At 42.3% G+C, this 21184-nt stretch overlaps 1 protein-coding gene across 1 annotated transcript in view; it reads right to left on the minus strand.

Moving 5' to 3' along the window:
• The window catches only part of MME (membrane metalloendopeptidase), a 47195-nt gene extending 32866 nt beyond the window's left edge, over positions 1-14329 (minus strand). Inside the window, exons 1-5 of the mRNA XM_040613851.1 lie at positions 13727-14329; positions 10388-10557; positions 8950-8985; positions 2060-2221; positions 363-443 (exon numbers count right to left, since the gene is read on the minus strand). Of these exons, the coding sequence (XP_040469785.1) occupies positions 363-443; positions 2060-2221; positions 8950-8985; positions 10388-10547 (439 nt within the window). The 5' untranslated portion in view covers positions 10548-10557; positions 13727-14329. The remainder of the gene's footprint in view (positions 1-362; positions 444-2059; positions 2222-8949; positions 8986-10387; positions 10558-13726) is intronic.
• Positions 14330-21184: the final 6855 nt, after the last annotated feature.

Genomic DNA, 21184 nt, shown 5'->3' on the forward strand with positions numbered 1-21184 from the left:
CCCTGTCCTAGAAGGCTGGTATGCCTGTTGTTTTTCACCTCATGCCTGATAATTTCTACAAAAGAAGTTAACTCACAATTAACTGAAGGGATTTGAGTTTAAATTTCTGCAGCAAATTGGTAACTGAAGAGTAATATAATAATCTCACCTAAAATACCAAAGCTGGTAAAACAGGAGATACAATGCTAATTTTACTATTGACATTCTTATTTGACTCTATAGAATAGATACCTTTTAGTTTTCACAAAGGATTTTTGAAAAAATTATGCACAGAATCTAGGAGAATATAGGTATAGCTGACTGTGAAGCTGGGGTACTCTGGATGATATATATACCATATGCAATAAATTCAGGAGACTTACTTTCATTTATGCATGATCTATACAGAGTTTTTGCCTTCTGCACTGCTATGATATCATTACTTCTTGGTGTGGCAAGGACATCTGAAACACACAGATAGCAAATATATCTTAATATCTGATCTTTATTGGAAAGACATTGAAGGAACCATAGTGGATAGCATCCTGAGGAGCAGAGGGTGGGCGATAAGTACTCGCCATCCATCTCAAATTCCAGGGAAGCTTTGCCTTTCAAAAGCTGAGGGGAAAAAGCTCTGGAGTTTATACGGCTTGGAATTACACCAGTCTGTGCTGATATGTTGGACATAAAGTCGTCCAGTAGATACTCTGTGGATGACCCCTGGTGAAATACAAATGCTCTGACTTTTCAGGGACAGTTTTTAGGTGACCAAATTGTGTACAAAGAGAATTGCTGTCAGGGCCCTAGGTGTACCAGCAAGCTCTAAATGTACTGAGCAGCCTGTAACCATCGTTTCCTGTAATCCTAATCTGCAGCCTCGTCACTGCAGCCAGGAGTTTAGCTGTTTGCATTCAAGGTCTGCGTTGGTACAGTGCAGCTGTGTGACCGTGGTTCATACTTCTGTGAAAACAGCTGCACTGTAAGAAAGAACCATGAAAAACCTCATCTGGTGCCTCCACTTTGCACTCCATGCTTGCTGGCTCCGGAGCAGCAGTCCCGGTCAGGCCCTTGCCCATGGTCCTTGCCCATGCTCTTGTAGGTACGCTGGACCTGGCCTTTTCCCTTGCTGAGCCTGACCTTGCCTGGCTGACTTGCCTGCAGACCCACTGCTTAACTGACTATGGACTTGCCTGGTGATCGTGGCGTTGTTGGCTGAACCTGGTCCCTGCTACTGGACCTGCTCTGCTCTTCTGGTTTGGGTCCCATAGGACTGATGCCCTTGTCTGTGAGGCCTCTGTCCCTGCCTGCCTCGAGTCACCTTGAGCTCCTGGTTCACCTTTCCTTATGGGGCAGCCAACTCTTGCCACTACTTTACAACTACTCCAGTTACTACTTTACAATTGCTTTGCTCCACAGAAACTGAAGTCTAAGGAACACCATGGCACCCATAAACTACAAAATTGGCAAAATCAGAAGATGTGCAAAGTGAAAAAACAGATATTCAGGCTGGAGAGAGTGATTTGGAGAATGTTTCATGAGTATAAAATGACTTCTCCGATTCTGTTATTTCCATATGAAAAAGGGGAATATGGACAATTTGACACTATGCCATTTCGTGGGAAAAGGAGTATTTCTAAGCTTACGATTGACTAGTTAGAAAATTGCTTGCCTGCTCTTTGGAATACAGATATGCAGGACATAGTGCTGCCAGAGAGCAACTTCCAGCGTTTCAGCTGACCTGGACACAGGCAGACCTTCTTCTTCACCTAGCTTGGCTGCTACTGTAATGATATGGATTTCAGTTGTTATAATGTGCAGATGAGCACACAGAGTCCAGATACCAGAAAGGTCAGGACTAGTCAGCTCCACTCCGGTGTCAGACACAACAGCATAACTTCCACAGCATTCTCCAAGCAAACAGCTTGTGGTAGATTTGTCCTGAACCTAACACAAAGAAACTGAAATATTTGGTAGTGTTTTAAGCTTTGCTAGACAACCATATCTTATTAGGGTAACAGCCATATCTTATTAGGGTATAAGAAGAAACTTTATATAGTCTACAAACATAAACCCCACTGACCTTTTAAAACAACTTCTAGTTCGTCTCTTAAAATGTCAAAGTTACTATAACGGGAGCTGGTTTCTGGAATGACGTTCCTCTTAAGCCATCCTCCACAGGCATATTGGTAGAAATCATTACAAGGTTCTGCAGTGGTGTCCATGTTCTCAAGGATTCGGGCTGCTGTAATACGAGACAAATCAAGGTCAAGTCTTTAGAGGAAATAAATGCATACACTTGTTTTCTCTGAAGAGGGAAGTAATAAATCTATTTCCTTTATCTTAGAATAGGCTTAAGCCTACTTGCGTGTTCTAGACCAAACAAAATTACTAGCAAGTGAACAACGAATTACTGTGCCTTTGCTGCCCATAACATCTATTTCTCTGTTGCTTATTTACTGATGGGTAAACAGACTAATGTTCCTACTCCCTGTGAGTGGTTGCTCAGTTTTAAATAAAAACTAAGATGTTTCATTTACTGACTTACACTTCTTTGTATTGAAATGTGGTAAAAAAAGAAATTAAAAGTACAAGCACATCAAAGGTTAAGTATCCACTGTAATGTAATTTAAGTAATTAAGTATGATGTAGGGTCAGCTGAATCCAATCTATTTCAATGAAAGAATGATTTTGTTGTACCATTTAAGTTTGAGTCAGGGAAGTTCTCCTATTAATGCTTTCCTGAATCTACACTGATTTTCTTCTGGAATTGCTACTGCCTCTTGCTATCCTTATTGACCTTCCTGAAGTGGCTTGTCAAAGACTAACCAGTCACTGACTGATCGTGACATGGGATTCACTAGTGAAATCTTACTACTTCATGACAGTTTCCCAACTGGTGTTCACCAACCTTCTGTGTTTTTTCTTTTTTGTATTCCTCTTCCACCTAGACTGCTTTTACCACTAGCATGCTAGCACAAAGTCTCTCATAGAAAGGAGAGATGCTAGGAATCAAGCAAGGACTAGCGATACCTCTGAATTCCCCGGGATAATGAATATCCTTTCAGACATTATTTTTAGTAAATGGTGAGGCTTGTGATTTCACGTGTTCATTCCTCCCATGTGGGTAAGTCAAATATTTACAGTTATTTCTCACTATTTTCAATATTTTCCATGTCTCTTTTGCTGGTGGAAATGAGAAGTGGATAGACGGAGTATAGTATTTATGTTGATTTGGCTCTCCCCGTTTTTCTTGAGATCTTCAGTTGGCTTATGAGTGTTACATTTTAGGCCAACATCTGATGGTTTTACGATGTTCCAGTACTTGGCAGATGGAAAAGGCCATGAACACATGCAATTTCAAATTTGGACTGCTTAAGCAGCATAAAAATCACTGCAGAAATAGGTACAATACCTAGCACCCAATTCTTTTCCTTCTTAAGTCAATTGCAGACTGACTTCAATTTGAAAGGATACAGCATCATGCCAACAGCCAGAGATTGGGAAATTCAGTCATGCTTTTACTAAGTTTGGCATTTGCTTTGTACCCGTTCTTGAGAAAGTCAATCATCCAGTCCTACTGTCCGGTCTATTACAGCAAGGAATGTTCCCCCTGCCAGTAAACTTGGACAACTGGCAACGGGCACATACAGAAATAAGAAAAAATGCTGGAATGGGTTGGCAGGCAAGTTTCACAGAGAAATCTTCTGACACCAAGAAAAGATGGCCCTCATCCACTGTCTTGTCACTTTTGCAAAAAAAACCAAAACCCAAACAACAAAACCCAACAAAAATCCACATCTTCCATAAATTTGAGAAATTATTACCAGTCTATGTAATATCAAATCTTGCTTTAACTATGGAACCAGGTTGCTAGTCTGTTTGTTGCTAGCATCTGTTTAATCTTCCTTGCCTGCTGCTGTCACACAAAAATAATCACCTATCATAACTTTTCTGCTGTAAAGTCCAGGCTAGCCAATATTAGCTCATCAAGTTTTAACAAAACTAGAAGTTCAGATACTGCAAACAGAAAGAGCTCAGTCACAGAAACTGTAGTTTTCACTTAGGGCTTCATGCAAAATACAGGTATTAAGTATTTTCCTGAAGAATACTCTCCTCAAGGTTGTAATTTGCATCTGAACCCCAGGATAACCATTCCTTATTTGGCTGATACCATGGATATGAAATGTGATTTTGTTATCAACCAAGCCTAGAAGCATAATGACACATGAATTGCCCTGTCAAAGTCAGTGGGACCAATTAGGCTGCACAGAATCCTAAGTTATGCTCTAAGTTATTAATAAATTGATACTTGTGCTCGAAGTTTTATATTAAGTTCATGGCTGTACATCCCAAGACATTTTTGCTGTGGAAATAAGAAGTGTGAGACTGATGGATATTTTTATTTTAATTCTAATACAGGTTAATTTGTACATATACAAATACAGATAATACATGGTACACTTTTTATTAGTCCTCAGTATTGCTTTGATGAACCAGTGTTTGGGTTTGTTCCTGTTCTCACTTGTTTATTCCATTTCCTAACTGCCACTGAAGAACAGCCTTACCTCAATTACTTTTAATGATTAATTTTATTGTAGTACTTCTGATTACCAGTTGTTGTTTTAATAGCTTACAAATAAAGTAATATAAGCTGACATAAAAATCAGTGACCTGGGGATGATATAGGAGAATCACAACATGCTTACCTAGGTGAAAATTATATGAGAGAGATCAAAATTCCCCATTCTCATCAGCCTGTGCTGTCTGAGCTCGGGAAAATTAGCAGAGTATGCCAGCTTATTCAAAAAACTGCTCAAATATACAAATTACATGGTAACTTTATGTGCTACACTGCAATGGATTTCACAAACCTTGATAACATTATTATGCAGTTACTGTTATTTTACCCACATCGAATTTTCATTACATTTTTTCTTCTGGTCATTTATTTGAAGCTTTTCTATTAAACATACTATAAATCCTGTCAGCATCTTCACTTTATTCTTTTTCAGTGGCTTGTACCTATGGCAAAATTTTGAAATTAACTGCAAAAAAACTATCATAGTATTGGTGAGTTCTGGTGTAAGGCATTACCGTTTCACTTAAAGTCTATTCCTAATTATATTTCTTGAAATATCACAATAAATTTTCCAAAGTTAAGAGTTCTTGCTTTCTATCTTTATCTATCTGCCTAACTTTTTCTATGTGTTATCCTACATGGTCTGGAAGAAGCAGCCAAATTAAAAAGGGAACTTTTATGAAATTCTGATTTGAAGCAGTATTAAACTTGTAGGTTAATCCCAGCAAGATTATTGTTAAACAGCAATAATACAGTTTATTTCTCTGATTTAAGCACTTTACATTTTTTAAATATTATTTTTTACTAAATTATACAAATCTGACAAACTCTTTGAACTATTTTTAAAGCTCTTGGAGCCCTGAGAAGCAAATTCCAGCTAACCATTCTGTGGTCCTGATTCAGTGTGTTCTGCTTCCGGAGCCAAGAACTCACTCTAGCGACCCCCTAATCAAACAAGTCTTCTGGGTGATTATGTCCTTACCAACACTTGCTTCCCCTTTTCATAATCTGACTTCATTTCATTTAATGGCCGTTTAAGTGTGGAGAAGGCTCAACACTTCTATAGCAATTTCTACCTTAAATGCATTATACCACAGTGGGACATGGAAATCCTGCCTCAGTTAGTAAATAACAGTTTTAAATCCAAACTGGCCATTTCCTTCCCAACTTTGCTTTGAGCTACCCATTCTAAATCACTTACAGACAGATGCAGTGTGTGGAACTGACAGTTCTGTAAGGGCTAGCACATCCACACTTCTCGGGGGAGGGGAGGCGGGGGGGGGGGGGCTCCCTGACCCTAACTGCTTCCTGCATGGCAGGGCTTCATGGAGACAGCAGTCGTAACAGACCATGCACATTTTTAGCTGCTGCTGGTAACTGACCCTTGCTATGCAGAAACACATACTAATGCTACAGATAATATGGTCAGAAGTAAGTGTTCCAGTTTGACATAATTGCTTTTGCATCTGTTTAGATCTTATTTGAAGTACAGCCCCACAGCTAAAACTTAATTACAAACACTATAACTTAATGGGCTGCACTGGTTGCCTCCCAGGACTCTTACAGTATGGTATGTAAATACCAAGTATTAACACCTGCTAAAATACAAAAGCTACTTTTTGCCTGGTTGTAAATGGTATGTCTTCCGGGCTGGAGTGTGCAGTTCTTGCACATGTAGTAGCAGTTACTCACAAGAGCAGTTCCCCTGTCTGCAGTGGGTCAGTTTCCATGTCCTATATAGGGGCAGCAGAATGTGGCTTACAGAAAAGCTCTGTGGTACAGAACTCATTTTCCTGCCAGTAGAAAACATTTTCATAGAATACATTTATAGCATTGCCCTGGCATTTTACATGTTTTGGGACTGAATTCTCACAATTTCTTTAGGATGTATTCTTTTAATGTTTGAAATAGGCAATTTGTAGAACATGGAGCAGACGATAGTGAATAAATGAAAGAAATGTCTGAATATAATAAAGTTGTATTTAATAAAAAGTGAAAAGAGATTATGACATTGGAACCACACTGTACCTTTCTAATTTGGGCACCTTTTAGTCTGTTTACCCTTTTTTCTCATTTTATATTTTGTGATTTTCTCTGTTGAACTGAGACAATCTATATTTTTTTTAATACTCCTTCTTCACCCTGTTATGTAATTTTGTAAGCCTGCTGTTTTCCCATTAATGTCTTTACTGTAATCCTTTCACAATTTTACTTCTGTATTGAGAATATAACATTCAGTAAGAATGTTTAATTATTCCCTTAAGTATTTGTGTGCTGTTAAATGTTCTACCAGAAGCATAAAAAAGTGAAACTATTCTGCTTAATTCATTTAGCCACTTCTTGCTAGATCTTCAGTTTACATTATGCCTCATTTCTCCAAACCTTCTACTGCTTTTCTTTTTGAGTTCATTTGCCATTACAGGGTCTATCTGAACTTCTTTTAAAAAGGGATGCTTATTTAGCTGAAAATGAGCATCCTCAGAGATTAAAAAAAAAAAAAAATCAAGTAAGATAAGTAATTAGATCATTTTTACAAACCACAGCATGAGCTTTCATGGTGGCAGAAAAACACCTTGGAAGTGTAACTAAAAGACAGTGATGACCATGCGAAATAAATCCTGTAAGATACCTAGGCTGTGCTGATGACAATGTGCAGTTATTGAGACAACAGACTGCCTTGGGGCTTCACCAGTGGATGGCTCCAGCAGGACTGAAGTGTGGGAGCAACTACCCTAGCCACCTTGGCTACTGTCTAAGATGAGCCCTAAAACAAGTAGTCCCATGGCAGTAAGAAAACCAATAAAATGACCTTTCTCCACTGTTTCTGGCATGTATGCAAGTCTAAATGGGGACTATGAATCAAAAACTTTTGGAAGCTCTCCATGGGTGCTGTATACCTCAGAATCCTTAACAACTGTACCTAAATTGCATACACTTTGCTTGCAAGCATATACATTTTTCTTGTATGTTGATTGTCAAATCATTTTTGATTCCTCACCACCTTTCCTGTGTCTCCTACTGACATACTGGGTGTCTTGCTTCTCCTAGGGCTGTCTTTTAACTTCCAGAGGGGCCAGTCATGATGTACAGAATCTACATAGAAGTTACGAGTTCCACCTTATATGAAGATAACAGCTGTTAAAATGTTTATGATGCTGTTCAATGGGAGGTTACCAAGGCTGAACAAAAAGCTAGATGTTTGCTTGGTAAGCTGAGAGGTCACAGTGTAGGTGCTGGGAAACGATCCATGTTCTGAGCTTGTGTTTTAGGTTTCTTGCCACCTTCTGTGACTTGGCCACAGCCTTCATGAACTGTGTGGCCCAGTTATTCTACAGGGGTGGAAAAAGCAAAAGAGGAATGCCTGCCAGAAAGGAACACCAAGAGAGTGACTTCAGGGGTCACACCCTCAGAAGCCGCCCAGAAAAACACATAATCAGAAGAGCCCTGTTACAGGGGGTATACAGATATGACAAGGTGGTTACACATTGGCAATGTAGGGCTCTCCTCCTGACGTGGAGAAGACTGCTGCAAGGGCATGAAGAACTGTCAACTGTTTGTCCATGGAAGATGGCATGAAAGGAGAAAACAGGGCAGAGCTGGCATAGAGTCGCTTTGAAATGTATGTTGGCACATACGTGAGAGAGAGAGGCTGCTTCCAAGCCTAGGATAAGTCTGTATTAATGAGGCGGAGGTAGTGTTATAAAGAGAACAGGGACATGTAGAAGTAAATTGGGCAAAAAAGGGAAACCAGCACTAATTGATCTGGAGGAGAAAACAGAAAGAAGGAACTATAGGTAAGAAAGGGAAAGCATGGATAAACTACCACTTCCTAGAAGAGTATATATAATATGGAATTCAGTATTTCTCTGATGCGTTTTAGTAGCTTTCTAGTAGAGTTCAGGATGTAAATTAAGAATGTTTATACAGTTGCTATTAAAGGATGAATTTAGCTTGTCAGACTATAAAATTCTGATTTTTTTTTTAACATGAAGATTAATATTGCATCTCCTCAAACAGTAACATGGCAGCTACCAATGATCAAGACTTTCTTTTAATGCACCTTCTTTAGAGACATAGCCTCGACTTGAGTTCTGACTTGGAGATGGGTGTGGGGAAGAGCCATCTTCTGATTGACTCAAAGCATTTTCTGAAGCTGGAGGCATTCTTTGGAGAGTCTTAAGTCTTAAACTAGCCAGATCCTGATCACTTTGTAAGATCTGACAGAACAAGATTTTACATTTGTAGAACTATGCGAAGAAAATTATTTGGGGTAAAAGATCCCAAGCCTTAATGTGCCATACATGTCTGCAGTTAGATGGGGACATTACATGGTGGTAATTATGTTTAAAAATACATAAATTAATTTAGAAGGTATATATTTTCATTCTTACCTGACTTTATACAGTCCGATGTTTTGCAAACCCCATCTAAAAGAGAGTAAAATCATAATTCTTTACTGAATGTCAATACAATAAAACCTACTGTAAATATTATTTTTATTGACAGTCACTTCAGAATTGCATTTAATTGCAGTGTACAGTAAGATAAAGATGAATGGACATCTTACACTCAGTAAGTGAATATTTATAAGATCAGACTCTAAAAATACCATGATCTTCGTCCTTTTAGGGTCATTCAGTGCTAGTCACTCATCATATGGAATTTTTGTAGTCATCAGAGGAAAATGTCCTATCAATCAGAGGTGGTCAAAATATTATTTTTGTAACAAAGAAGAAATTTAGAGAAAAATAGCACATGGACTGAGTGAGGACAGTTGCAAAGTCAGTTTAAATTTAGCAATACCTTACAATGGCAAGAAGATTTTGGAGGAATTACACAAAAATGCTGAGACATTCACTCTGAAGTCTTCCAAACAAAACAAAAGCTGCAGGAACATCAAAATGTTTCCTTTTGAGACTTAGAAATAAAACATTTTTTAGTTTTTCATTTCAGGATGGCATTTTTCCATTCCATAATTGAACTAGACTATAATAAAAAAAGTTTAAACAAAATTAAGTACTTTAAAATGAAACAAAACATTTCATTTCCAATATATGGAAACATTCTCGTTTGACCCCAAGCGGAAATTCTAGTTTCTCTGTATTATTTTTTTCCAAAAAATTATCAGAGTATTTATTTTCAAATATTTTGGTATGGCTGCTGAATCACAAAACCTCTTAGTATGACTACACTCAAAGAGGCTTTGCTGCAAGAGCCTGTAAAAGCAGAAAGCAGGGGTTTCATACATATATAGGAATATGGAGGAAACACTGTAATTTGGCTTTCTTCGGCAGGGTTGTATTTCGTAGACATTTTTGCTTACTGAAGCATTAATTGCAAACAGAGGTATTGCTAAGTTAGAACAAGCAGTTGTTTTGTGTTTACCACAAGTTTGTATGAACAAATGAATGTATAGAGTCCTTGTTGGAAATAAGCAGTTTTGTGTCAGTGTCCAGCAAGAATTAAGTGTGGATGCAGCTTTACATTTCATAAATTGTGTCAGGCTGTCTAGTGACATACATACGAAATATGCTTATGATGTGGCAGTTATTCATCATCTAATTTTACACACTGGGTAAGGTACAATTTTCTATTATCAGGCAAATAATTCTGATCTGACTGCATTTATTTTTGTAATGGTTTATGTAAGCATTGCTATATACACCATGCAACACAGTCTTTTCTGATACAACATTTTAATATAATGTAACTTCTTTTTTTTTTACTAACATCTAGATTCCATTTATTACAATTTTTTTTCATAATTTCTTAAAATACTTCCATATCCCTTTGTATTTGTACACTGAAAGACAGTTAACGTGTACTCACCATCATATGTTGCATAAAGAACTATCATTGTGATTGCTACAATGGCTAGCAGAATCACTACAACAGCTAGCCCTATTTCCAGGGCACTCCATCGCAGTTTCTTCTTTGGTTTTGGAGTATTCATTTCAGTTATATCCATCTGGCTTTCCGACTTGCCCATAACCCAGCGTCTGAAAAGTAAAAGGGAAAATTCATTGGAGGACTTACACCAAGTCATAGGTCTTGAAACTGGCTCCTCAACTGCACAGCAACAAAGATGTTTTCTAGGTGAGTTTTCAAATAATTTATAACACTACTAGAATGTCAGTCATGAAGTTAAAAATTCTTTCCCCCTCTCACACGTCTGCGCGCACACACACACACACAAGTATGAACCATTCACCACTTGTCATTTACAGAGAAAAGTTACTTTCCTTCACATGAAGAGCCCACCAAACAGAAAAGGAAAGCCGAGAAACCAAACCCTATTTTAAAAATGTACACGTGTGGTTTAATCTTGTACGATGGTACAGGAGTTCATAAGAGGGCAAAAAGCAAGTCTCCCTGCTTGAATAAATATTAACTTTATCTGCCAATTACTTATCTAATGACAAAGGTCAAAATATGCCATTGTGCTTCACTGTCATTCCTTAAAATATTATGCAAGTAACTCTTGACTACAGCTTTACAGGTGACTCTAGGGAAAAAGAAAATAATTCAGGCTCTGCTGGGAGCCTATCAAATTCACACTGAAGATAGTGAGTCTTCAGAGTAATTTTTTATAGAAGTGTGACCGAGCCTCTCTTTTGAGTTAGAACACTGTAAACTAGGAGCATCTATACACATATATGCAAAACTGGTGGGAGTATGAATGGACTCACACTCACGCAACGTGGATGTGATTTTAAGATTGTATTTCTGTTACTCTGTAGAGGCAACCTGGCCACCTTTTGCAGTACTCAGTCCTTTGCTGTCTCTTCATCTTCTCCCACTTACTTAGGGCCCTATTTTCCTCTGCTGACAGAGATTTGAATTCCTATACATACAGCAATGTATTTCTCAGTATTTCACAATGAAAACTCAACAGTTTCTATTTACAACATTTCCTGGGGATCTTTGCATTGACAGATGAGAGTACACACCCTTTCCATTCAATGGGGAAGAATACGAGAATTCCACTGGGATAAATAAACACCTACATTCACCAGACTACTCACAAGGAGGTCAACCAGTGGTGCAGCTCAGGGCATTCAAGTCCTTTAGTACTCATTACACCCTTTCCCCCCCCACTCTCTGGAAGTCGGTGTAGCAGCAGTAAGGGAACCCTTCTTAGTTTCTGCATCCATTCAAGTAAAAAACTTGAACTTTAATTAAACTGGTTTAGCTGTATTGCTGGTTTTTATCTGTGTCTCCTCAAGCTGCTACAATCTTTCAGACAACCAGTCTTTGCTTTCCATCTGGAACTTCTGTTTCTGCCTGATTCACATTCCTTAGTTTCCAATAATTTCTTCCTCTCTTTGATGTCCACCTCACCTAGAATGCTAGCTCTGCCACTGCAAAAACATGCCACTAAAGCGTGCATGCTTATTAATAAAGATGTCAAATAAATCAGTATTAACAGACTTCAGTAAACAGAGATTTTGTGTTCCACGAGTTTACACAATAACTCTCAGTGGATCCCTAGATGCTGTCTCGATAACACTGTTTCTCTAGATGAATGAGAGAACATTTTATTTGTGTCTCATCTCCCTTTTTGTCACTACTCTCTGGACATCAAAATGCATGAAGCGACTGGCAGTGCCAGAATCACATGCCTTCTGTGGCTCAGGAGGCTGGAATCCTGCAAGGTCTGCCCAGCCCCTGCCTTTCCAAACTTATAGGGATCATTACAACAGTTTTCATGTTACTCACAAGTTGCTATTTTTCTCTGAAGAGTGGGTTTTTGGTCAAATTAGCAAGTGGTTTCTGAGACACAGGACTGAAATCCCACAGAACCATGTAAAAGAGCTACATAGAGAAATTTGCTCGGCATTAACTGTGAGCTATAAATTTATAGGTAATAAAAAAGCAAAGTAACCATTATATCCTTCTTCCTTACTATGACTTTCAGTCATACTGAATAGCGAAAGATGTTACTTATATTGACTAAATGCTGACTGGTCCCCAGAATCCTCTGAATATGTGAAGCCTAATATAAGAAATGATGCTTATCTTCTGACTCTGATGGTGGTTTTAGAGCACCGATAACAGTTTATTAGAGCAGCAAAAAATGCTGCACCTTTCATGTTCCTTACAAATATGTTCCTTACAGTCAGCTAAGTTTTTCCAAGTGAGCTAATCTTTCTGTTCCTGCAGGATTGTTCCTCACATTTAAAGACATCCCACTGACAAATTTTTACTTCAGTTATTTAAAACTTATCCCCTCTGCATTAAAGAACACCAGGTAAAAGCTGCCTTATGTGCTAAGCGCAAGCACAGCAAAACTGTAAGAATAATTTAAGCAGACAGAAGCCTAGGTATTATGGTTTTCTTACATTTCTCTTCTGGTTTCTGTGGTCCCCGCTACGCCTGCTAAAGCTGAGATACAGCAGAGAGCTGATACTATGTTGACCCATCCTGGTCTAGGTGGTAGAGAGAGTTACTGCATTAGCTTCTCTTCTTGGGATGTGTACGTTAAAGCCGACTTGCGGCTTGCTCGGTGCTCAGCGCAGTCCCTGCAGAAAACGCAGCACGCCACAGGCACGCTTCCCTTTGCTGAATAACTTGTGTGGCGCCTACTGTGCGGATGAGCTACCCCCGGCACGGCAGAAGCAGGAGACCAGCGGCAGGGCCGGCTCGGCAGCGCCACGGGCAACGGCGCCAGCCCGCCCGGTCCCCGGGCTGACCCTCTCCCCGCTGCCGCCCGCCGGCAGCCCCGGGCGCGGGCTCCCGCTCCGCTGGGTGGCGCCACGGGCCCGGCGGGCCGGGGCCGCCCCGGGCGGGGGAGGGGCCGCCGGGCCGGGGCCGCCGCGGGCTGCAGCCGGCCGGGCCGCGCCGGGAGGGCGCTCGGCTCCCGCCGCAGCTGAGGAGCGCACGCCGGTTCAGCCCCGCCCGGGACGCCTCGGCGTCCCGGGGCTCGGGGCGCTGCCCGAAGAGACGCGGCCGGAGCCCGGCCCGAGCCGCAGCCCGGCCGCGACGGCACGCCGCCCCGGGACCCGAGCGCCCGGCGCCCCGAGCGCGCACGCTGGGGAGGGTTCTAACCTGGGGGCGGTGGGAATCCCCGCCGGACGGCCGGGGCATGGAGCCGCGCGGGGACCCGTCCGCCCGCCCGTCCCGGCGCCGCGCCCGCCCCGCTCCCCCAGCCCCGCTCCCCGTACTCACCGGCTGGCGCTCGGAGGGGTCCGGCCCCGGGGCCGCCAAACGCATCCCCGAGCAGCGCCGGGCGGAGGCGGCGCGGGGCGCCCCGAGCCGGCGGGGCAGCGCCCGCGGGTCCCGGGGGAAGGCGGCGCGCAGGCTTAGGCTGGCGGGGCGCCGGGCGGCCGCCGGCGGAGCTCAGCGCCCGGCCCGCCCGCGGGCAGCAGCAGGGGCGCGGGGCGCCGGCATCGCCGGGACATCAAAGCCCAGGGCGCTCCCCGCTCCCCGCGCCGGCTGCCGGCCGCTGCCGCCGCAGAGCGAAGCTGCTGGCAATCAAAGGAGCCCTTGTTTGCGGGCTGCCGGACGAGCAGTTCTCCGGGTGACCTGAAGGCTCCTTCCTCCTTGCGATCATAAAAATGCGATGGGGCAGGAAACAAACAAGCCCCCCCACCCCGACAGTCACAAACCACGCTCTTCACCTCGCGAAGTCTCCCCGAGCGCTTAGGTAGAGGAGGGAGAAGGAGGCGCCGCCCGGGAGACAGGCGGTGCGGAGCAGCGCAGTGTCCGGGGTAGCTGCCCCATTCCCGGCCGGGACCGCGGGCTCGGGAGGCCACCCCTGCCTGCCGCGCTGCTGCGCAGGGCGGTGGAAGGCACCGAGGCCGCACGCAAAGCGACAGCTGAGCAGCAGCCTGCACCTGCCTCCTTTCTCTGGCTTTTCATTTCTTTCCCGTCAGTTCAAGAGAAGGAAAGAGATGATGCACAGGGCAGGTTAGCGGCTGCATGTCTGCAACGCTTGGTGCCTGTTTCCATGCAGACTCATTGCCTTTGTCAAATTAATGCAGTCACATACACTCTGCAAGATCCTGTATCCTCATTCACTGAGTGATTTCTTCTCAGGAGGGAGACAGCTGTGACTTCTTGCACGGAGAGGCAGCTCCAAGCTCTGTCATAACATTTCCCAGCCAACCAAACATCAAAAGATATTTCTTTCCTTCTTCTCAAGTTTCATTTTTACTAACAAATTGGCAAACATCAGAAGAAACAATATGAGTTGCTGTCATTCCTCTCGCTCAAACCAGGTATCACACTCACTTTTGCTGCTTTCCTAAAAGCACCTTTATTACCTCTGAGGCAGAAATGGCAGCTGAAATTTCTGAAATCTTTTATGACCAGCTACACATGCTAAAATGTCTGCTGCTTGAGAGGGGCAACATTCCTCCTTCTCTAAGAAAAGTGGAAACTGAATACTGACTTCTTTATGAAACTGCACAGCAAATGATCCGCAGAGCAGATGCAATGAAGAGGGGAGGCTGATAAGGTATTAACAGAGCATTAGCTGTAAAAATGAGGCACTTCTACAAAATAAGCATCTGAAGAAGGAACAAGAACAAATAAGGTTTTATTCCCCAAAGAGAAAAGGCAATAGAAGTACCAAAAATAGGCAAGAAAAACATTTCAAAAAGTCTAGAGAACAAAAATACTTCATTCTCTTACAGGCAGGAGCAGGGAAAATGCTGATTATATCCTTTCCAGAATCAGTGTTCACATTAATAGAAATATCTCACTTTCAACCTTTCCTACATTGATTCTTCCAGAGTTCCATTCTGGTTACGGGAATAAGCCATCTGTTCCTGCAGGTCAGTCGTGACATTACCTGGTACCTTAAAGACACTCTGATGCAAACAATAGAAAACCCCACCAAGCAAGGTGATAGAGGAGTCGTTAAAAATACATGTGGTTTTGTAACTAGATGCCTATTGTACAGCCTTAACTACAATGAAGCTTGAATAGGAGAGGGTGATGCCTGTGTGTGAACAGACTGAAGTGGCAAAAAAGGACTTGTTTCAAAATTTGTTGTGAACCAAAAAAGTGTAACTGCCTAATTCAACACAAAGAGAGAGAGAAAAAGGGAGAAAGCTGACTGGAAATCTGTAAATAGTCTGAAGACGGCTAACATACCCAACAGGCAATGTGAGAGTTACTGCTCTTGTACAACTTTATGGTTGGAAATAGGGGTTTGACATTTTTATGTACACAGGCTGCAAGAGGTGTGATCTGTGAGTCAAATGCTGAGATTCCTGTTTGGACCTTACTTAGGGAAAGCTCCCATCAAGTCAATAGTGTAATATGCTGCCTAAGAATAAGCAAAGACCTATTATCAATGCTCCTGTGAACAATCAGAGAAGCAAGGTTTGTAGCAGGAGACAACAGTGAGGTGGGGGTCAGTTGCTTTTCCCAAGTAACAAGCAACAGGAAAAGAGGAAATGGCCTCAAATTGTGCCAGGGGAGGTTTAGATTGGGTATTAGGAAACAATTCTTCACCAAAAGGGTGGTCAAGCATTGGAACAGGCTGCCCAAGGAAGGCATTGAGTCACCATCCCTGGAGGTATTTAGCAGACATGTAGAGGTGGAACTTAGGGAAGGCACGGTTTAGTGATGGGCTTGGCAGTGCTGGGTTAACAGTTGGACTCAATGATCTTCCGGGTCTTTTCCAACCAAAACGATTCTATAACTAGGCCCATGCTATAGCTGGAATGCTCTGTGGTCAGCACAGCCCCACCGCTGCCACAGGATGGCTGTCCTGCTGCCTGCTGCTCACAGCTCTCAGCCCACAGGGAGGTGTGACGGGGACACGGTGCTGTTCTGCTACCCAGCCCAGCGCACCTCAGCTGAACAGAGGGTTTCAGTAGGTCCTATACACATGAAGTTCATTCTTTCACTGACCCTCAGGTTCCACATATGAACAACTTCTACACATTCCTAGGTGAGATCAATAGTGTATTTGGTCATTTTTATGTCCTGTATTTTTAGGGATAATAAGAGACCTATAGCTTCATTTGGTTAATTGGAAATGCCTTAGAGATTGCTAAGGTGTACACCCAATGCCAACATGAATCAAAAAGCAGATTACAGCTTGTACTGATTCCTGTCAAACACTTAAGTATTTGCTGTCCTCTTATTCACCTTATTCACCTTCATCTTTCTAGTACTGTAATTTCACAATGCTGAGATAAGAAACAAAAAAGTAAACCAGCAACATAAGGTTCAGCCCAGAACTGAAAAAAAATAACGAAACCCTCGCATTTAGAGATTGGAATAAATAGGCTGTCCTTACAATCTTCTCAAGTTGTCTTACACTCAAGTAATCTTACTACTTTCAGTGAGAAAAGACAGCAGGATTAAGAGTTTGCAGGTTCATCCTTCGGGGGGGTGTGTAATGGGATCTGGCACTACCACCAATAATTCTCTGGACTTCTTATGGACAACGACAAGGTTGAAACAAATACATGGTAAATTTATAGAACCAAATAAAACTCGGCATGCGATTTACAGAGTCAGATAATGAAAAAGGAGTTAATGAAAGAGCACATTGTCCTTAAATCAGTATCCTTGAAAAATAAAGGTTTCTGTTCAATACTAATTTGAGAGGAGATAGGACTACTGTTTCTTAAAAATCAGTGGCCTGGGAAGTATGCTTCTGCAAAAACTGTGCCCACAGATAGTTTGGAACAACATATAAAAATGGATGCACTTGCCCAGTCTTCAGAAAAACTAAACTGCGTCACAATAGCTCAACTGAAATTCTTCATCAAGTGAAGGAAAGCCAGTCACTCATTCTGTTTTCTCCAGTTAGTCCAAACTGACAACAGTAAGACCTTATTCTCAATATGGTCTCTGGATGACATTTAGGAAATCAGGAGTCATGTACATTACTATGGAACAATGTTGATGATACTTGCATTTCCTTTTGGGAAAGCTCACTTTCTCAAGGTCACAAAGTCAATGTTCAAGAAAAAAACAGCTGCCAACATTAACCCTGCTTGTGTGATTTTGACTGCCCATCTTAATCCTACCGATGTCTTCTCCCTGTTAAGCCCTATGTCATAGGCAGAAGAAGAAAATGGAAAATCGCCTGCCTTTCCTCCTTGGCCCTGTGCACATTCGGTGTGGTTGGATTGTGAGAGAGTTTGGATCATAGTATCTAACACACTGTTTACTCATTTGTGGGTTTTTTTCCTCAGTAGGTTTATAATGAATCCAAGTCTGGGTAATTTCTCATTCAGGAAAGTAAACAACCTAGGTCTCAAAATACTTGCTTCAGTGCCTAAATTATTCAGGTCTGTTTGTATTGTATTACAAAGCTTTGTTTTTGTTAGTCAACAGTCTTCATAGTGTAACTGATTTGCAGGTGTTTGCAAGCCTGATAAAATGCTTGGCTGAAAAGCTGCATTTTCCTTTTTTTCCACACACACCCCCCCCCCCCCACACCCCCCCCCCCCCCCGGCTGTTTTGGAGCTTGCCTAAATGCCACACACAATGCTTCAGTTAACACTGGCTAACAGGCTTTCTGGGGTCCTGAATTGCCCTGCAGCCATGCTGGCAGCTACGGAGAAAATGGTGGGCGGGTTTTGTGAAAGAAATGGGCAAAACCCAAAGTGACATAAAACTGCATGTGATGTAGACAAACACCATAAAGGTTGACAGTAATGTAAATACAGAAACAGAGACAGGATTCTGGTGAATTACAAGGTTTCCTGCACAGTGCAAATATGCCTATGCAAAGCTTAATCACACTTTTCCAGTTAACTATAAACCCACAGCGTACCAGAATGAAATGAGAACGAGCACAGCGAGGCCTTTACTCCAGCAACAACTTGGCGCAGAAACTACTAGGGACACACAAAATGGAAGGAGTTAACAGCCCACCGTGTTTCCAAGTAGCTGTCAGGGCCTGGCCCCCTCACCCAGCAGCGCCTGCCTGGCAGGTGGGCAGCCTGTCCCAGCCGCTCAGCTGCCGGCGCCAGGGCCGCAGGCGGCAGGACGAGGCGGGCCGCGCCACAGCAGCTGTGAGGGGAGGCCAGAGGCCTCAGCCCGCGCCGCGCCAGAACTTTCTGGAAAGCGCGGGGCGGAGTGGCAGCCGCCAGGGGGCGCGCGCCGGACGGGAAGGGCGGGCTGAGGCGGGCGCGGCGCGGCGCGGCGGGGGAGCGGCGGCCCGCAGCAGACATGGTGGGTGTTGTTCCTGTGGTGAATTCTGCCTCTTTGGAGAAGCGGCCATGCCCCGGTGAGGGGTCTGCGGCTCATCCCTCAGTGGCCTGGTGGGGGCTCGGACCAGAGCCGCTGGGGTGAGCTCCCGGAGGGCGGACGTGGCGCCTCAGCAGGCGTGGTGACATTGCTGCCATTACCATGACTCAGGCAAATGGTTCTTCATTTGTGTTTTTTCCTGACAACCTAGTTCACATTTAAATGTATGTATTTCTCTTTCGGAGAAGTCAGCTGCTGATGCCATCTCAAAAGCCTAAACTTTTCTTGTGTTCTGTTAGTGTTATCATCATCTTTATTATTCTTAGGCCTTGGGGTTTGTAATTTCCTATTTGCCTTTAATACAGAGCTTGTTACTGCCAGAGAGCCTTGTGGCTGGTGAGAGGAGCGATATGCTAGGACAGGCCCGTGCGGAGGTGGTTGGGTGGTAGTGGTGGGTGTTTTGGAGTTACTTTTGTAAGGGAAATAGAGAGTAGCAGCACTACCCAGAGTGAGCCACAGGTAAGGAGATTGTGGGGGCCATCGATGTGGAGAATATTTTGCAGTTGGAACTTGTCGGGAATGTGCTTGCTCTGTATTTAGCCTGGCTAAATGATGGCAGCTAGATGCTACTAAATAATGAGATTAAGCTAATACTATGTTGGACTGCTGCGCTGTTTGAATTGTAATGTCTGGTGTGTCTACAAGATGATTAAACTTAACAAGAAATAAAGGAGCACAGGTTTTTGGGTCCATTTGATAGTTTACAGGTTTGGCTGTCCAGGAATTGTTATTTGACTAATTTTACTCAGTTGTGCAGAGGACTTAAGACTGGAACCCATGTAATGAGCTTATGAAAGGGCCTGGCCAGTTGTTGATGGAGGGTACATAATTCTGAGCAGATTTGTGGAAATAATTACTTCTACTGAAATACAAAAGAGAGGGCTGTTTTGGATTCCTCCAAGGCTCAAAGTGAGTGTGTTGCAGAGCCACCAGTGTTGGTATAAACACTAATGCAAGGAGTAAAACTGACTCGGTGTCCATGAGAGTACTTGTCCTGCCTGTTTTTTATCTTGTGTGTCTGACATCCCCGCCATGCAAGCAAGGGTAGAATATGTATTGTGTGGTAATGCAATAACCAGTCATTGCAAATTTAAATTCTCAGTTTTAATAGTTAAGAAATTTAAGGTAGAAGCTAGTTGTTTTCTGAAGGTCATGGTAGCAGCAGGCTTTAGCTACTTTAAATTTACAACATGCAACCTCATGCAACTTTTCACTTAAAACATTCAATTTTCTTATTCCATTCTGTTATTTAGTGAAGTACATGATAAAGTTTACAAAAATGGCATCTAGTAAGGGTATTACCTGGCACTTTAATTGATGGGAGAAACAATGTAGTAGTGATATAAATAAAAACAAAACACCCAAAATATGGAGTGGACTAGCAGCAGCAAATCAAAAGCCTGCCCCTTGTCCAAGTGTTATGATGATAGCATAGTCTGAGAGTATAGAGTAGCCTAGAGTTCTGCAGCAAATATCCTTGTGGTACACTTTGATTATTGGAATTCTAGGGAAAGTAGAGACTATGACAGAATATGTCATGTGGAATATGGCAGCTGGGGAGGAGGGGGTTGGTTATCAGCTGAAAAGATAGGTAGACCATTACAGAGTACAAAATGTTCTGAAGCTACTCCGGGCTGTGTCAGCCCTAAGGATAGCAGAATTGCAGTCTTACTCTGTCTTGCCTTTTCTTTATAAGATAGTGAACTTAATATTGCACATTTTCTCAACAATACAGTAACCTTTCCTTTCTTTTCATTGTCAAGTATCAGAATGTTTAGTCTTTTTTTTTTGTTTGTTTGCTGTAACGGGGCATTGAATGGTTGGAAAGGTCCAGTGGAGTATCTAAATTATCTACAGAACTAAGAACGGTGAAAGCATCTTGAAGGACCTTTTCCTGAAGAGTAGCAATATTTGGAGTAAAGCAAATATAAACCATGCTTGATGAATAAAAGTAATTTATTTCTCCAGTTGCTGAGAGAATAGTTTTGAGGTTTTCATTTTTTTCTTTGTTTAGAATGGACAAAATGCATATGAATCCATAGGAACTTTTCTAGAAGTAATGAAAGAAGAAACCTTTTCATGTAGTGGAAAAACATTCTAGCAGAAAAAAATCAAGAGGAGAAGCCTTTACTGTTTACTTGCAAACTGCCTTTTCACAGTGTCTAAGAGGCATCTTGAAGCACAAAATAAATTATAAGAAGTCAAATTCAAAGGAGATTAACAAACTGAGAACGTTTTGTACTAATTTGTCTGCTGTTTTTCATAGATTTCGTGCCATGACATCTTTATTGCAAAGGAATGGCTGTGAAGGACTGATCTTTTTGTTGGGTTGGTTGGTTTTCCTTTAAGTATATCCAGTATTTTTATTTGTGTGGTAGTGAAACTTCTGCTGCCATCGATATG

Source organism: Falco naumanni, chromosome 13, assembly GCF_017639655.2.
Source record: "Falco naumanni isolate bFalNau1 chromosome 13, bFalNau1.pat, whole genome shotgun sequence".
NCBI classification, from domain to species: Eukaryota; Metazoa; Chordata; class Aves; order Falconiformes; family Falconidae; genus Falco; species Falco naumanni.